Below are 16,955 nucleotides of genomic sequence, written 5' to 3'. Positions count from 1 at the left end.
TAGTACAAAATAATTCAAAAGCAAAACAAAAATGGGTAAAGGCATGTATTTTAGAACTGCAGTTGATGTCAAAAGTTTACATCCCCCTTTCAGAATCACTAAAAATGCATGTTATTGTTTATTTAGTACTGACCTGAATAAGAAATTTCACATAAAAGATGTTTACATGTAGTCCACAAGAGAAAATAATAGTTGAATTTTTAAAAATTGCCTGGTTCAAAAATCCCCCTGATTATTAATACTGTTCTTACCTGAATGATCCACAGCTGTGTTTTTTTGTTTAGTGATAGTTGTTCATGAGTCCCTTGTTTATCTCGAACAGTTAAACTGCCTGTTGTTCTTAAGAAAAATCTTCCAGGTCTCACAAATTCTTTGGTTTTCCAGCATTTTTGTGTAATTGTACCCTTTCCAACAATGACTGCATGATTTTGAGATTCATCTTTTCACGCTGAGGACAACTGAGGGACTCATATGCGACTATTACAAAAGGTTTAAACTCACTGATGCTCCAGAGGGAACCCCAATGCATTAAGAGCAGGGGGGTAATAAAAAAACATTTTGAATTTGAAGATTACGGTAAATTTAACTTATTATCTCTTACGTCACTGCATAGGAAACAGTAACTATTACTGTAGCCTCTGAAGGGCAGTACTAAAAAAAATATGATATTTAGGCAAAATGAGAAAAGTTGTACACATCTCCATTCTATTCAAAATTTTTCACCCCCGGCTACTAATGCATGGTTTTTTCTTCTGGAGCATCAGTGAGTATTTGAACATTATGTAATAATTGCATACAAGTCCCTCAGTTGTCCTCAGTGTAAAAAGATGGATCTCAAAATCATACAGTCATTGTTGGAAAGGGTTCAAATTCACAAAAATGCTGGAAAACCAAAGAATTTGTGGGAAGGATTTTTCTAAAGAACAATGGGCAGTTTAACTGTTCAGGACAAATAAGGGACTCTATCACTTATTTATACATGAACAACTATCACTAAACAAAAAAAAAAAAAAAAAAAAAAAAAAGAACAAGGGGATGTAAACTTTTGAACCGGGTCATTTTTTATAAATTCAACTATTATTTTCTCTTGTGGACTATATGTAAATATGTTTTATGTGAAATATCTTATTCAGGTCGGTACTAAATAAAAAACAACATGCATTTTGTATTATCCCTCTTATTTTGGTAAAATAATTAATATGTTTAATGATTCTGAAGGGGGGGGTTAACTTTTGACTTCAACTGTATATAGGTCTTTATGAGTTAAGCATTCTTCAACATGTAAGCATAGGTAAAGCATCTTTAAAAATATTTATTTCTTAAACCAGCTTTTTAAAACGTTAACCTATACTATCACGTTATCATATCACATTCTCCAAATATATATATTCATGAATATGTACTTGATGTTTTCGTGTAGGTTACTGTCAATGTTTTGATGCTCTTTGATTGGAAAATGTGTTTACCTGCAGAATCGTTCACAAGACCTTGCACCTGCAGGTGTTGACGTTAAAGTCTTCATCGCTGGCAAACATTAGGAGGGTTTTTCAGGTTTATTTCCACTGATTGTACATAAATATTTACTTGCTCTGTTTGTTCTCTGCGTATCACTTTACTGTTAAGTCGCAAACGCTCCAATTTCAAAGGAATCAGTGCGTGAGTGAACTGCCCAAATGATTCGGACTCCATTGCGAATCAGTTTTTGGAACGATCCATCTATCGATTCATTAACGCACTGCCCACTGCACGTTTAGATTCTAATCAAATTCCAGAAATTATAAAAAATGATTAACGTTTGATTAAACAGTTTCTCTCAACAGCAGAACAGTTTTTACTGATGTTTGTTTTTATCGTTATTAGACTACAGAAAATAAACAACACACGTTTCGCCAAACTGAGAAACCTCTTCAAATGATTTAAATGAAATTACCCCTACAGTACATGTCAGGGAATGAACAACCCCTGCTGGCCGAACTAAAACTTCTAGTTTTAAAAAGCTAGTTTTTCACAAAAGGTCTCCGACCAGTATACTGTCCAGACTCAGGCCTGCTTAGCTTTAGTGAGGTACTAGACAAATCACTTTGGTTCAGTAGACACAATGCCTGTTTGATGAGCCTTGTTGAAGCTATTGGTCTCGCTGCTCTGAGCTTTTCTCTCTATTTCCCTCACTATAATAGCATAACCGCTCTGCTGATGGATGGCCGTTTCCACAAAGCTAAACAAACACTCTCCAATAGAGCGATTGCAGGCCATTAAGCCATTCTATCAAGACCAGTGGACAAATGTCTAGAGGAGCTGGGGTCCCTGTGGTGGGGATATAGATCCATTCCTCAACCCCCCACCGTCAACAGCTTTGGATTAATCTCCAGTTTAGATTTCAGATCCAATCTCAAGGCCAATTTGTGTGGACCACAGTAACAAGGTTTTTAAGAGTCAATCGATCAAAGCTACTACCGACTTCCAGATCATTTTCCAGACACGACAGAGCGCTGAGTTATTTTCACTTAATAACCCACAGCATGTGGACTATTAATTATTCATTTCACAACTTGAGCTGGAGGGAAGGGCCTTGGACTGTAATGGCGGGAAAATCCTCATTTCTTCTAAATGGGGCAAAGACACTCTAGAGAGGACAGTGTGGCCTCCTATCTGAGGATCGGCCTTTTCTGCATGTTCTGTTAAAAAAAAGATAATGACAGTCTGAGTTTACTAGGGCCTCCAAGCACTAGCTTACATAAATTTGTGATTGTGTGTGTATTGATAGAAAGAGACTGCTAAATTGGACTATTTGTGCAAGGACAGTCGTTAACACTTCTCTAAGCAATCAAATCATTTTTTTCACCCGGCAGAGGAAAATGAAAAGTATGGAAGCCCGCTTCCACCACTGAATAAAAAATAAAAAAGGTAATTGCAACTTTTTATTACACAATTCTGACTTTTTTCTCAGAATTGTGTCATAAACACTCACAGTTCTGACTTTTTTTTCTCAGAACTGTGAGATTTAAATGCACAATTGCGAGTTATAAAATCCAGTTCTGATGAGAAAAAAAAGACTGATATGTTCACAGAACTGCAAGTTTATATCTCGCAATTCTAACTTAATAACTCACAATTGCCAGTTTATATCACACAATTCTGACTTCATTTCTCAGAATTGCGAGTTTATATCACGCAATTCTGATTTTATTTCTAAAAACTGTGACTCATATATTGGAATTCGGACTTTATAACTCGCATTTGCATGTTTATATCATGTAATTGCGACCAGTGTTGGGGGTAACGCATTACAAGTAACGAAGGTTACGTAATATTATTACTTTTTCCAAGTAACTAGTAAAGTAACGCATTACTTTTTAATTGACAAGAAAATATCTGAGTTACTTTTATCAAATAAGTAACGCCAGTTACTTTTTCCCCCATTTATGGATTAAAAGCTCTACTTTCACCATGTTGAGAGAAATCAGGAGTGAGATGTTTCCTCAAAATGAATAAAAACAGTAAAATTCAACTCAGAATATGACGCAAACCTGCAATAATTAAATATGTTAAATAATACAAATATGTATGTCTTTGCTGCCGGCCTTTCGATGATCCAATTCATACTAATAATCAAAAATTACTCAAGATAATCTATCATTTGTTTTCCTTTTTTTATTGCTGAGGAGTTGATATTTTTTCTTCTGCGATCTACTGTACAGACGTGAATTTACTTTTTTCAAAGCCTGAGGCTTTTGGTGTGAAAAGGCTTTTACATTTGCCAAAAATATAACTTTTTATACTGAAAACAAACAAGCAAGCCCTACCCAGATTTAAAAAGTAATGCAAAAGTAAAGTAATGCATTACTTTCAATAAAAAGTAACTAACGTAATTAGTTACATTTTTAGGGAGTAACTCAATATTGTAATGCATTACTTTTAAAAGTAACTTTCCCCAACACTGATTGCAACTTTATTTCTCAGAATTGCGAGTTTATATCACGCAATTCTGAATTTATAACTCGCAATTTCTTCATTTCAAACCTGTTTTTACTGTCTGCTTCTCTGTGTTTCCACCACCAAGAAAGATTTATGTACTTTAATGACAGGATGTGATTTCGACCTAAAGGTTGAATGAATCAACTATGGTCTATTACACTTTGCATAATCAAGCCTCTGTATTTTTCACTCCAGTCGCTCTTCTCCTTCTCCTGTCCCTGCGGTGCTGTATAATAGCTCAAGCACTTCAATAACACAACAGTGTTAATTATGAAAGGGAGGGATGATGGACAGATTTTGAGTGCAATACTAAACCCTAGTGGTGAATCATTGCAGTGCAGTATTTATGATTTATTTATATAATTGCATAACAGACAGGCACTTTCAAGCTGGTTTGTGAGCTGCTCCATTTATAACTGTATTTATAATTTAAAAGAGTAGGTTCTACTTGTCCAAGATCCTCTCGATGGATTAGGTTGTTTCTGTTTCGAACACGTCCCTGTGAGATTGTTCTGTAATAACAACACAGCAAAAATGGCTGAGGAAAAACTTTGATTATTTACCTATTAAAAGAACAATTACACCCAGGAGGAAAAGGCAAGCATTATTATTTTATTCCCGTTCTTACAGCAGAAGAGGTTCATTTTGCACACTTATTAAACCACATACATAATATTAGTAATCAAGCCCGCGTAAACAGCCTAAATGGAGAGTAATTTATATTCATGCTTTGCATTGCTGTCAGAATATCCTTTATGATATTTCTGAGAGCGCTTTCATCTGGCGTGGTGTACAGAGGTCATGAAAAGCGCTTGTTTTCCTCTGTATAAGTGAAAGTGTCTCCTTGGAAGGGCAGCACTGGTGGGTCGTTGTAGATGCCCATCAGAAAGATGCAGATGGTTCCTAACGTCATAATTGGAGTGATCACATAGAAGCAGAGTCGGTCCACTGTCCTGGCAATTCCACTCCAGTTGTCCTTTTGCTGAAGTAGAAATGTGTTTAGTAATTAAATTCATCATTATATAAATATGATTAAAAATGTAAAATATCATAATATCTAAAAACATATATATATATATATATATATATATATACAGTGCCTTGCAAAAGTATTCATACCCCTTTTTAACATTTTGTTATGTTGCTGCCTTATGTTAAACTGCTTTAAATTACTTTTTTCCACATCAATCTACACTCCGTACACCATAATGACAAAGCACAAAACAGATTTGAGTCAGCTTTGCAAATTAATTAAAAATAAAACAATTAAATATGTACATTGCATAAGTATTCATACCCTCAACTCAGTTTTCAGGAAAACGTTTCAGGATTTCTCTCCATATAGTGGTCATTTTCTAAAAAAAAATTAAAATTTATATACTTTTTAAATCAAATGCTAGTCTTGTCTAGTTTTGCCATGAGCATGTGTACTAATCCTACATTGCTAGATAAGACCCTTATTCCTCAGCTGGGATCATTTAGAGCCCTTTGAAACTGTATTTTGGAAGTTCAAACTCACGGACATCATAGACATCCACAATATGGAGAAATATCCAAAGATGTTTTCCCCAAAAAACATAATTTCTTTACGACTGAAGAAAGAATGACATGAACATCTTGAATTTTGGTTTTGGAAGTGAGCTACTCCTTTAAGGCTTTACAGGTTTTTAAAGAGGAAATCATCTCCTGCAGTGTGTTTACTGGATTTAATTGTCGTCTTACCTCATTATAGTCATTTTTGTCGTGCATGTGCTTAACGATGTAATTGGCTCCCTCCACAGCTGGCTTCATCTCGTTGTACAGCTGTTCCGACACCTCTGAGTCATTACTGGATGTATACGCTGTAAAGAATTTACTTTTAATGCCATTCAACTGTGATAACACTTTAAATATGATCATAATGTGAGTTTAAAGTGTCATGCTGATCATGTGGGACTGACTGGCTTTGGGAGTGGGGCGAGCAGCCATGCCATGCCTCTCAGACTGCTTCTCAAACATCAGTTCGCTACGTGATTTGACGCTATAGTACTCCTCGGCCTGGGCGATGTACCCCAGTGAGCTGGAACGCCGTGGCAGCGCCCCCTCCAAGCTGGGTTTGTCATCTTCTGGATGGGACATGTGCAGAAGACGAGGCAGCTTCTCCAAAAAGAGCTGTAGCAGACAACATGAGCAGTCATTAAATTAAATGAAAATTTGCTGAAAATGTCCTCACTCCAATGTCCTCGTTGATTCAGATGCTCAGACTCCCATTCTGATGGCAACCATTCATTGCAAGTGATGCAATTTGAATGTTTAATACATCTACATCTTGGACATCCAGAGGGTGAGTAAATTTTCCCAAATTTTTAATGACAAATTGCTTTTGTTTCTCTTTTATAAGTCACTTTGGATAAAAGCATCTGTTAAATGCATGAATAAATAAAAACAAATCAATAAATTGCTTTTTGTTCCTCTTTTATAAGTCACTTTGGATAAAATCATCTGGTAAATGTATAAATATAAGTAAAAATAGCAAATCTCAATCCCATTTTTCATACTGTACATTATAATGTTGTGAAATCAAAATTCATTTAAAGTATTTAAAATAGTTGATTTAGCTTTTTTAGCATTTTATTTTTTGGTTTATTTAGACAAAATACTATAGAATCTTAAAATTGAACATGATGCATCTTTATGCACATGCCACCATTATACACTGTCAATAAAGAACCAACATTTTTGTGGGCATAATGAGGTTTGTCATGCTTGAGATTATCAGTTAAGATGCAACATAACTGTGGGACTAACCTCTTTGGTCCATTCGGTCATGACATGGGTGCTGGGGGTCCGAAAATGCAGGTTCAGCACAATTACGCAATTCAACACCACCACAGTGACCAATACCATGATAAACATCAGATACCTGTCGAATTCAAAAACATTAATTTTATTACTGTTTTACTTTTACTAATAGAAGAATAACTTATTATATATATATATATATATATATATATATATATATATATAATATAAGTGTTAACTGCATTAAATATTTGTAACCCTGTTAAACTGGAAAAATTAAATGCCTGCATTAATGCGCTAATTTTGACAGCACTAGATTTTATACTGTATTAGTGATACTGAAATATTCTCATTCAGGATATCTGAAAATGGCATACTTCACAATTAAGGGAACTGCCATAGACGTCTCAGGCAGACGCTGTGAAATCAGCAGCAGAAACACAGACTGAGCCAGAAGCACAGAGATGGACAATGTCATCTTCTCACCACCTGAAACAGGAAAAAGTTCTTATGACATACAGTTTTGTGACATTTTATATATGTATTCTAATATACATTTGAAGTCAAAAGTTTACATACGCCTTGCAGTTCTGCAAAATGTTAATTATTTTACCAAAATCAGAGCAATCATACAAACTGCATGTTATTTTTTTATTTAGTACTGACCTGAATAAGTAATAAACTCATAAAGACCTATATAAAGTTGAGATCAAAAGTTTACACCCCCCTTTCAGAATCATTACAAATGTTAATTATTTTACCAAAATAAGAAGGATCATACAAAGTGCATGTTATTGTTTATTTAGTACTGGCTTGAATAAGATATTTCACATAAAAGACGTTTACATATAGTCCAACAGAGAAAATAATAGTTGCATTTATAAAAAAAGACCCCACTGCACTTGATTTTTAATACTATTGTTACCTGAATGATGTACCTGAACAGCTATGTTTTTGTTGTTTAGTGATAGTTCTTCATGAGTCCCTTGTTTGTCCTGAGCAGTTAAACTACCTGCTGCTCTTCAGAAAAATCCTTCAGGTCCCACAAATTCTTTGGTTTTTCAACATTTTTGTGTATTTGAACCCTTTCCAACAATGATTGTATGATTTTGAGATCCATCTTTTCACACTGAGGACAACTGAGGAACTCATATGCAACTATTACAGAAGGTTCAAACGCTCACTGATGCTTCAGAAGGAATAACGATGTACTTATTTTGTCTTTTCGGAAACATGTAAGTATCTACTGCAGCTTCTGAAGGGCAGTACTAAATGAAAAATATGATATTTAGACATAATAAGAAAAATTTACACATCTTCATTCTGTTCAAAAGTTTTCACCCCCTCACTCCTAATGCATCGTGTTTCCTTCTGAAACATAAGTGACCATTTTAACAACCTTTTGTAACAGTTGCATATGAGTCCCTCAGTTGTCCTCAGTGTGAAAAGATGGATCAAAAATGCTGAAAAACCAAAGTATTTGTGGGACCTGAAGGATTTTTCTGAAAAACAGTTGGCAGTTTAACTGTTCAGGAAAAACAAGGGACTCATGAAGAACCATCACTTAACAAAAAAAAAAAAAAAAAACACAGCTGTGGATCATTCAGATAACAACACAATATTAAAAATTAAGTGTATGTAAACTTTTATAAATTCAGTTATTATTTTCACTTGTGGACTACATGTAAACATATTTTATGTGAAATATCTTATTCAGGTCTGTACTAAATAAAAAATAACATGCATTTTGTATGATCCCTCTTATTTTGGTAAAATAATTAACATTTTGCAGATTCTGCAAGGTGTATGTAAATTTTGAAATTCTTCAACTGTATATAACAAACGCACATATAAGGATTCTGTCATGGTCTTTCTGTCATACTGTGACAATATAGGATCTATAAGCTTTAAAATAACATAAACGGCAGGATCACTCACTGTCTGCAGGTAGGTAGTAGACGAGTGAAGCCAGGAAGGAGATGAGAACGCAGGGAATGATTATATTCACAACGTAGAACAGAGGTTTACGTCTAATGATGAGGTAAAAGGTGATATCCTGGTGCTTGTTGCTTTCCATTGGGATGTTTTTATAAACGTTTCTTTTGGCAGGCTTGTGAACAATTTCCCACTCGCCATTTTCTGCAAGACAGGAGCCAGAGATAGATCTTGTATTTGGATGAAACAGTAGAAAAAGAAACATATATTTGTGTCAGATCTCACCTGTGAATCCCTCAGGATCAATAATGATCCACTCCACCTTGAAGGACCTTTCATCCTCATCCTGCTCCTCTTTCAGATGTAAGGTAATCTCTTTGGCGTTGTAAGTTAATGAGCTGATAGAGTCAGAATGAGTGTTGTGGGGGTCATTAGGCAATAAAATACATGAAGCAATTCATATAGCAGTTAATATTATGTATAGACATAAAAAAAAACTTACCTAAACTTCAGTGAGCAGTTCTGCCAATCAAAAGGGAAGTAGTTGACATTTATAGAGCAGGAGCTTCGAAATATAGCTGGAGGCAACCAGTACACATATCCACTGGGATAGATCAACACGTTGCAGTAATAGGCCACCTGGAACTGGGCATCATTGCTATTTTAAAGAACCATGAGATCAAAAAATAATGCAACTAACTTCATAAAGCACATAAATATTGAGGAATTAAAATGATGGTGAAAGGTAGCCTACTTGTTTTCAAGAACAATTTCTGGTAACCACACCATACTCGGTGGCAGGCGCAGGACAGGAATGTTATCAAACTCGCTTTCATTCCACTGAAGTCTATAATCAGTCCAGCCCTTAAGAAAAAAAAGAGAACTATATTATTAAAAACATATGTTGTATAGAAAATACAAAAAAACTAAAGTCTTTTACGCTCATCAAGGCTGCATTTATTTGATTAAAAATACACAAAAAACAATAATATTGTGAAATATTATTGCAATTTAAAATAGTGGTTTTCTAATTTGATATACTGTAAAATAGAATTTATATCTGTGATGCAAAGCATGAATTTTCAGCATCATTACCCCAATCTTCACTGTCACATGATCCTTAAGAAATCATTCTAATATGCTGATTTATTATCAATGTTGCAACCTATGATACTTTATTCAGGACCCTTTGATGAATAAAAAGAGCAGCATTTATTTAAAATAGAAATCCTTTGTAACAAAAGTTTGGAGTGAGTAAATTTTTTCTTTCTTTCTTTCTTTGAAAGAAATTAATACTTTTATTCAGCAAGGATGTGTTAAATTAATATATATATATATATATATATATAGTAAAGACTTGTATTGTTAGAAAATATTTCTATTTTGAATAAACGCTGTTCATTTAAAATTTCTATTCTGTACTATTCTATTCTATAGAATATCCAAAAAATATGAAACAGCACAGTGTCACATGATCTTTTTAAAAAGATCATGTGACACTGAAGACTGGAGTAATGGCTGATAAAAATTCAGCTTTGCATCACAGAAATAAATTACATCTTAAAGTATATTAAAATAGAAAACTGTTATTTTAAATAATATTTCATAATATCAAAATATTTCATCATATGACCTTTTTTCTAGTATAAAAGATTTTAAAAAACATTATAAATAATTTATTTTATTTAAATTTGTATATTATATTATATTATATTATATATTTACATTGAATTTCATTCTATATTAAATATACATTAAAATTAAATATGGCACAATGGAACAATTACAATAATGTACTTACATGCTCCATCCACACATTTGTTAGTAATGTTTCATCAACTTCTTTCTGTCATGGAAAAACACCACTGTTAGACACACTTGCACAATATCAGACAATATTTATATCTCCTATATCACAACATATGAAATGCACATACTAATATCTCTGATTCATAATATCTTCCCTGCTCTGTAAACAAAAACTGCTTATAGTGGAAATGTTATGTACTCACCAAGGAAATAAGATTGGAAAGTGTCAGCGCAAGGTAAATATCTACAGTATCATCTTTATTTTTGACTGGACGAAGCTCTTTGTTGTAGCCGCGCTCCTTAAAAAGGTAGCTGATGAGGCGTTCCTCTTCATTCCGGCCCCAACATTCTGCAAAACGTGTTGAAAGTGAGGCCTACTAGTAGTTGATTGCTTTTGACTGATAAAATGTGTTTTTTCTCAAATAAATCAAATAAATATACTACATTTTTTTGGACAAAATAGCTATATGGATGTAGTACACTTACAAAAAGCAAAATTACAGAGGTATTTGATATTGTCATCATAAAAACAACAATGATCATCTACTGATTCATTCAGCATTCACTCCTTAGTTAAAGTGCTATAACTTACCATTTAGTAGTTGTGTTAGTAGAGTATATAAACAAGAAAAAAACAACAGCTGAGAGATTAAGGGTCATAAAATCACACTTTTTAAAATATTAAGATATTAAATATACATTTAGTTTGTCTTACCTTGGAGAAAGAAGAAAAACAAGGACACCGTCAACAGATGAAGAAAGCTTCTCATCATGTCATGCCGTTGTATGACTTCCTGTCACTGTTATTATTGTCGTGCCTGTCCAGAGCTTTTCAGCACAGCTTTTTCCTTGACTGACACAGACAGGTGTGGAATCAATTCAGACTGCAAAAAAGCACACCCATAATCTCTAATGTTGACTACCTGCGCTAAAGAGACTGTAGGGGGTGCTCAACAATAATTTAGGGCCCAAAAGTGAGCAAAGTGATCAAGAAATATATATGTCGGCTTTCCAATCCTTGTTCTTATCTCAATGAAGAAGTCAACCCAGACCACTCCTCATCAGCTGTGAGATGCCAACTGCTCCGCTCTGCACTTGTGTCCACATGGCTAGTCTAAAAATGGATCAGCTACATTCCAGTGGTGATCCTACAGCAGGCCACCTGTCACCGAAACAGAATGTGTTTGCACAGTCTGTGAGACTTTAAGGCAAAAGTCAGATCTGTTAGAAGCTGTCAGTGCTGGCTGACATGAGTTGGATTGTAAAAGAGAGTTGGATTGTTATGTTTTCATCAGTGTTTTTTTTTTTTTTTTAGAATTCCTATACAAGTTCTAGGATGTCTTTCAAATGCCCAGCAGAGGGAGCCAAAACACTACTCAAGGTTTTTAAGACAATGGAAGGACATTATGGGTGACAACCGAGCAGGATGGGCAGCAGCAGCTTTTTACATATTTACCTATGTTTATTCAGTGCTTTGGCATCAAATTTGAGATCAGTGAGGTCTTAAGTTGTGTATTTTAGGAAACTGTTACACATGCGATTCTGAATTCACTGATAAATTAAAATATATGCACTGCTATAGCTGGTTGGATTGATTAAATTATTTGTATATATTTTAATTTAGTCAAATTTTCATTCTTGTTAATTTACTGTGTAGGCTACTTAAAAAGCTGACAATAAATGATGATTGGCTACTAGTTAGTAAAACTGAGTGCCATCAACTATTTGAATACATACTGGAAATAATCATCTGAACCACAAATTTGCAATTGGCTACCAGTAACAAGCTATTTGAAACTACTGGGGTGCAGAATACGGAATGAATACTACAGTGACTAATTTATATTGGAAAAAGCACTGAAATCAATATTTGATTACTTTCTACAGAAAAATGCTGGGTTATTTTTTTAACTCAAATATTTTTAAACTAAATGCTAAGTTCAGCCTGCTGGGTCATTTTATTGGGTTGTTTTTAATATTTTTACTCAAGTGTTGGGTAGTTTAATGCACTCTAAAAAATGTTGGGTTATTTTTTTTTTAACCCAAATGGTGGGATCAGCTTGTTGGGTCATTTTATTGGGTTGTTTTTAATATTTTACTCAAGTGTTGGGTAGTTTTTCTGGACTCTAAAAAATGCTGGGTTATATTTTTAACCCAAAATGCTGGGTTCAGCTTGTTGGGTCATTTTACTTGGTTGTTTTTTATATGTTTATCCAGGTGTTGCGTAATTTTTCTGCACTCTAAAAAATGCTGGGTTATTTCGTTTTTAAACCCAAATGCTGGGTTCAGCTTGTTGGATCATTTTACTTGTTTTTTTTTTTTTTTTATATTTTTATCCAGGTGTTCTGTAGTTTTTCTGCACTCTAAAAAATGCTGGGTTATATTTTTTACCCAAATGCTGGGTTTAGCCTGCTGGGTCATTTTATTGGGTTGTTTTTTATATTTTTATCCAGGTGTTGGGTAGTTTTTCTGCACTTTAAAAAATGCTGGGTTATATTTTTAATCCAAAATGCATGGGTTCAGCTTGTTGGGTCATTTTACTTGGTTGTTTTTTATATTTTTATCCAGGTGTTGGGTAGTTTTTCTGCACTCCAAAAAATGCTTGGTTATAATTTAACCCAAATGCTGGGTTTAGCCTGCTGGGTCATTTTATTGGGTTGTTTTTTATATTTTTATCCAGGTGTTGGGTAGTTTTTCTGCACTTTAAAAAATGCTGGGTTATATTTTTAATCCAAAATGCATGGGTTCAGCTTGTTGGGTCATTTTACTTGGTTGTTTTTAATATTTTTACCCAGGTGATGGGTACTGTTTCTGCACTCTACAAAACGCTGGGTTGTTTTTTGTTTTTGTGTTTTTTTTTTTAACCCAAATGATAGGTTTAGCTTTTTGGATTATTTATTAGTTTTATTTATTTTTAATATATATATATTCTTCACCTAGATGCTGTTTTTTTCTGTAACCAATCTACCGGGTCATTTTTAATGCTGGGTTATTTTTCTCTACCCAAGGAGATGATGTCTCAGATGAAACATCCAGCTGCTGAATTATAGTCAGAGCGCAGGCTTTTTTGCTTCCTCCACAGGAGAGAGCGGTTCTCGGTTCTCTGAATGCCGATTTGCTGCAAAATAAAGCAAAATAAAGGTTTGTATACATTTTATTTCATTTATAAGTGCTGTAAATTATATTATTTTGCACAACGCAACATAGTAGGACGAGATATCAGTCAGCTGCATCAGCAGTGGTTATTTCACATGATGGAAACGCCTTTTGCCTTGCATAACATAAATTGATTTTATTCATTATAATACTGAATTTAATTTAATATTCTCTAATCTCAGTACAGTTTGTATATTGGCACGAGAATTAGCACTATTTCAATGAAAAGTGATTATAGAGAATGGTTGAATACATTTAAAATAAAATGCTATTTTTATATTTCTAAAATGTTTGTAAAATGAGTTTAAATACATTGTAAACTATGCTGTATTCACCCAAATAAATGTCATTTGTCTTATATTTTTGTCCATGGGTGTTCTTGCTTAATAATAAATGTTCATCTTTTGATTTTTGCTGTCGCCTCTATAATTCTGTATGTGATTTTAAATTTCCAGCCCATTATATAATATATCCATTATATCCAGCCTATCATATAAGTTTTAAACAACACCTGACTGAAATAAAACAACCTAGCATGTTGGGTACAAACATTTAACCCAACCAGCTCGGTCAAAATAACCAAGCATGTGTTCTGTCCAATATTTACCCAGTGCTGGGTTGCCAAATAATATAAGTTGGGTTGTTTTCAACCCGGCATTTTTAGAGTGTAGTGATAGATACTAGCAAAATAGATACTAGTTTAATTCCTAGTTAAACGTCTTAAGCTATTGTTTAGCTACTGTCTTTCACTCGCGCGTCTTTATTTATTTATTTCTCCCTACTCCCTCCCCCTTCAAACCCGGATGAATGACTTCACTTTTCCGTCTGGGTTTCCTTTATGGTCTCGGGATCTCCCTGTATTTCTCACAAGAGCTCATCTGCAGTCGGACGCATCCCTCCTCTCTCCGGTACAACCGACGGTTCGGTCAGGAGAGCAGCACGACTGGACCTGCATATAGTTATACCAGGGTGTTAACTGGACTTCATCTTTCGAAACTAAGTAAAAATAGTAGTCTAAAAAGACTTTTTCCATAATTACCTACAAATAATATTCGCTTTTGCCTACAACCTTAGCTGGGAACTTGAGTATCGCCATGTCCGAAGTGCTGCCATACAACGAGGGAAAGATGAACGGGTACGGGGCGGACAGTGATGTCAGTCAGCTCTCCTTCAGCTGTCGACTGCAAGACACGAACTCGTTCTTCGGAACATCACAGTCCAAAAGGCCACCGAAACTCGGGCAGATTGGCAGGGCAAAACATGGTAAGTATCAAGCGCGTTAATATAGCTTTGAAAAATACATGTATATATACAATCACCATGAACTTACCTGTAATAATAGCTAATAAACATGACAAACAGAGCACAAGGTTACACGCACAAACACAAATTAACATTAGGTACGAAACTGTAATAGTATAATACAAAAAAAATATTAACTAATCATCAACTAATTAAAATATACGGTTTTAAAAGATATATTAAATCGAACGCAACATGCAGAGAACGCTTGAAATGTCCTTTTACTGTTTGTCACTATAAATATGCAATATAAATTTATAAAAAAAATATATATATGTATAACGTATTATCATTTCAACTGTAAATTTACATTTTAAATAGTAAATTACATTTATATCTAGTTAAATCCAATATATTTTTTCACTGTATATGATCAGGGAGTCTACAGTTAACCATTATTATCATGCTTTTTGCATTAAAATTTTGGTTTTCTTAGAGTACATGCATTTAAAAAAAACAGCTCTCACAGCACATTTTCCTGCTGACACAAATAGATAAATGCCGCTATTTAAAAGCTCCACTAAACATCTGTGTCTTCTCTCCACAGTGGTCATTGAAGATGACCGAATAGACGAAGTCCTCAAAGGGATGACAGACAAGTCATCTCCTGGCGTGTAAACTTGAACCATTATACCTCGTCAACCTTTTCTTTTAATCACCGGTTTGAAGCACTTGTCGCCTGTGCATGTGAACGAGAGGTGAAGATGATGGTTCGGTGTACGAGTACAGGACGAAGGATGAAGAGCCACTCTGGACAATGGGTTGAAATAGCGAGATTTGAAGATGCTGGCAATTCTCCAACTGAAACCCATCCCAAACCGCTGCTGTGAAGAAAGCTGCCCATGATTTCTGGTCATTTAGCCCCACGCCGTGGTTCTGGGTGTGAGATTTCATCACGACATCAACGAACAGAAGCCCCCGTTTTATAGGCATCTATCACACTATGAGCTGCTCGTTCAAGGGAGCTGTCCAGTTCAGCACCTGACGCACAACTTGACTGTCTTTCCAGAGAAATAAGCTATATTTATATCTTGCATGGAAATGGGATGGTGTATGTAATCGAAGGAAGATTGATTACATGTTTTATTCACTTCCTCCACATCTACATCCATTCCATTTTCAAACCTTGACTGATCATATGCCCAAAATCCATTTTAATAGCCAATCAATGCCCGCGAGGAAGATCTGAAGATTCAGCAATGGAGGGAAAATGAGAAGAAGTACTTCTTGTTTGATTTATTGCGTCTTTTCTATGACTGTTTATTTGTTCGGCGTCGTGTATAGATTAATATACGGTTCTCTTTGCATGAACTTTTCTCTTGTGCCATTGCGGGTGTTTCCACCTCTTTTAAACCCAGGCACGCTTGTTTTTACCGAAATCAATATTTGTATTTTTTATATCTGAATATTTGGTACTCAGAACGATATTAATAGTTCATCGACACAGACAAGGTATGTGTAGATACAGAGGCATAAAACATAATCATAAAGGACAGATTGAATGTTATTTTGGGGAGGGGGTTTCACACGTCAGCATTAACACGCTTTCAGTTGCAATAAGTGATCATGCCTTTGTTGATAATGAAACGGTTAGGAAATATAATTTCAGAGTACGTTCAACAGCACTCTCACTGTAATTACATCAGTGTTTTTTTGAGCATCTCAGTTGATTATTTGTTCGTTTTTGTATTCTTTTGTGTATGGTTTACTGTGCATGGAATATTTTTCAAGCTTATAAACAATTTATGAAGCAAAAAATTGTACACAAATGTCTCTACGTTCTACAAATGAATGAATAAATGAAGTCAGATGATTCATTCATCATGAGGTTTCTTTCTTTTACCTAAATAACTGAATAAACAATGAGAATATAGATCCATATGTGACCCTGGACCACAAAACCAGTCTTAAGTAGCACAGGTATATTTGTAGCAATAGCCAAAATATGTTCCATGAATATACTTTGTAAATTTCCTACCGTAAATATATCAAAACTT

The 16,955-nt window shown here is 34.5% G+C and overlaps 2 protein-coding genes across 5 annotated transcripts; one reads left to right on the top strand and one right to left on the bottom strand.

Moving 5' to 3' along the window:
• Positions 1 to 4,579: 4,579 nt before the first annotated feature.
• On the bottom strand, positions 4,580 to 14,605 carry chrnd (cholinergic receptor, nicotinic, delta (muscle)). Of its 4 annotated transcripts, none has more exons than XM_051098037.1 (14): positions 14,474 to 14,605; positions 13,504 to 13,618; positions 11,216 to 11,662; positions 10,704 to 10,849; positions 10,493 to 10,537; positions 9,446 to 9,555; positions 9,194 to 9,349; positions 8,977 to 9,089; positions 8,695 to 8,895; positions 7,134 to 7,245; positions 6,763 to 6,877; positions 5,916 to 6,126; positions 5,698 to 5,816; positions 4,580 to 4,957 (listed from the first exon to the last, which is right to left on the bottom strand). In XM_051098037.1, the coding sequence occupies exons 3-14, from the start codon at positions 11,271 to 11,273 to the stop codon at positions 4,775 to 4,777; spliced, it is 1,569 nt and encodes a 522-aa protein (XP_050953994.1). In that variant the 5' UTR covers positions 11,274 to 11,662; positions 13,504 to 13,618; positions 14,474 to 14,605; the 3' UTR covers positions 4,580 to 4,774. The 4 variants fall into 4 exon arrangements, with proteins under 4 accessions (XP_050953994.1, XP_050953997.1, XP_050953996.1 ...); XM_051098040.1 differs by lacking the exon at positions 14,474 to 14,605 and having other exon boundaries at positions 11,216 to 11,353; positions 11,424 to 11,662; positions 13,504 to 13,891; XM_051098039.1 differs by lacking the exon at positions 13,504 to 13,618 and having other exon boundaries at positions 14,474 to 14,539.
• camk2n2 (calcium/calmodulin-dependent protein kinase II inhibitor 2) lies at positions 14,523 to 16,780 on the top strand. Its single transcript, XM_051098045.1, has 2 exons — positions 14,523 to 14,919; positions 15,506 to 16,780. Exons 1-2 carry the CDS (start codon positions 14,751 to 14,753, stop codon positions 15,574 to 15,576), a joined length of 240 nt encoding a protein of 79 aa, XP_050954002.1. The 5' UTR covers positions 14,523 to 14,750; the 3' UTR covers positions 15,577 to 16,780.
• The last annotated feature ends 175 nt before the right edge of the window (positions 16,781 to 16,955 follow it).

Source organism: Labeo rohita, chromosome 24, assembly GCF_022985175.1.
Source record: "Labeo rohita strain BAU-BD-2019 chromosome 24, IGBB_LRoh.1.0, whole genome shotgun sequence".
In the NCBI taxonomy this organism is placed as follows: Eukaryota; Metazoa; Chordata; class Actinopteri; order Cypriniformes; family Cyprinidae; genus Labeo; species Labeo rohita.
The sequence above is the reverse complement of the archived record's forward strand: the minus strand, read 5'-3'. Positions and strand labels throughout refer to the sequence as shown.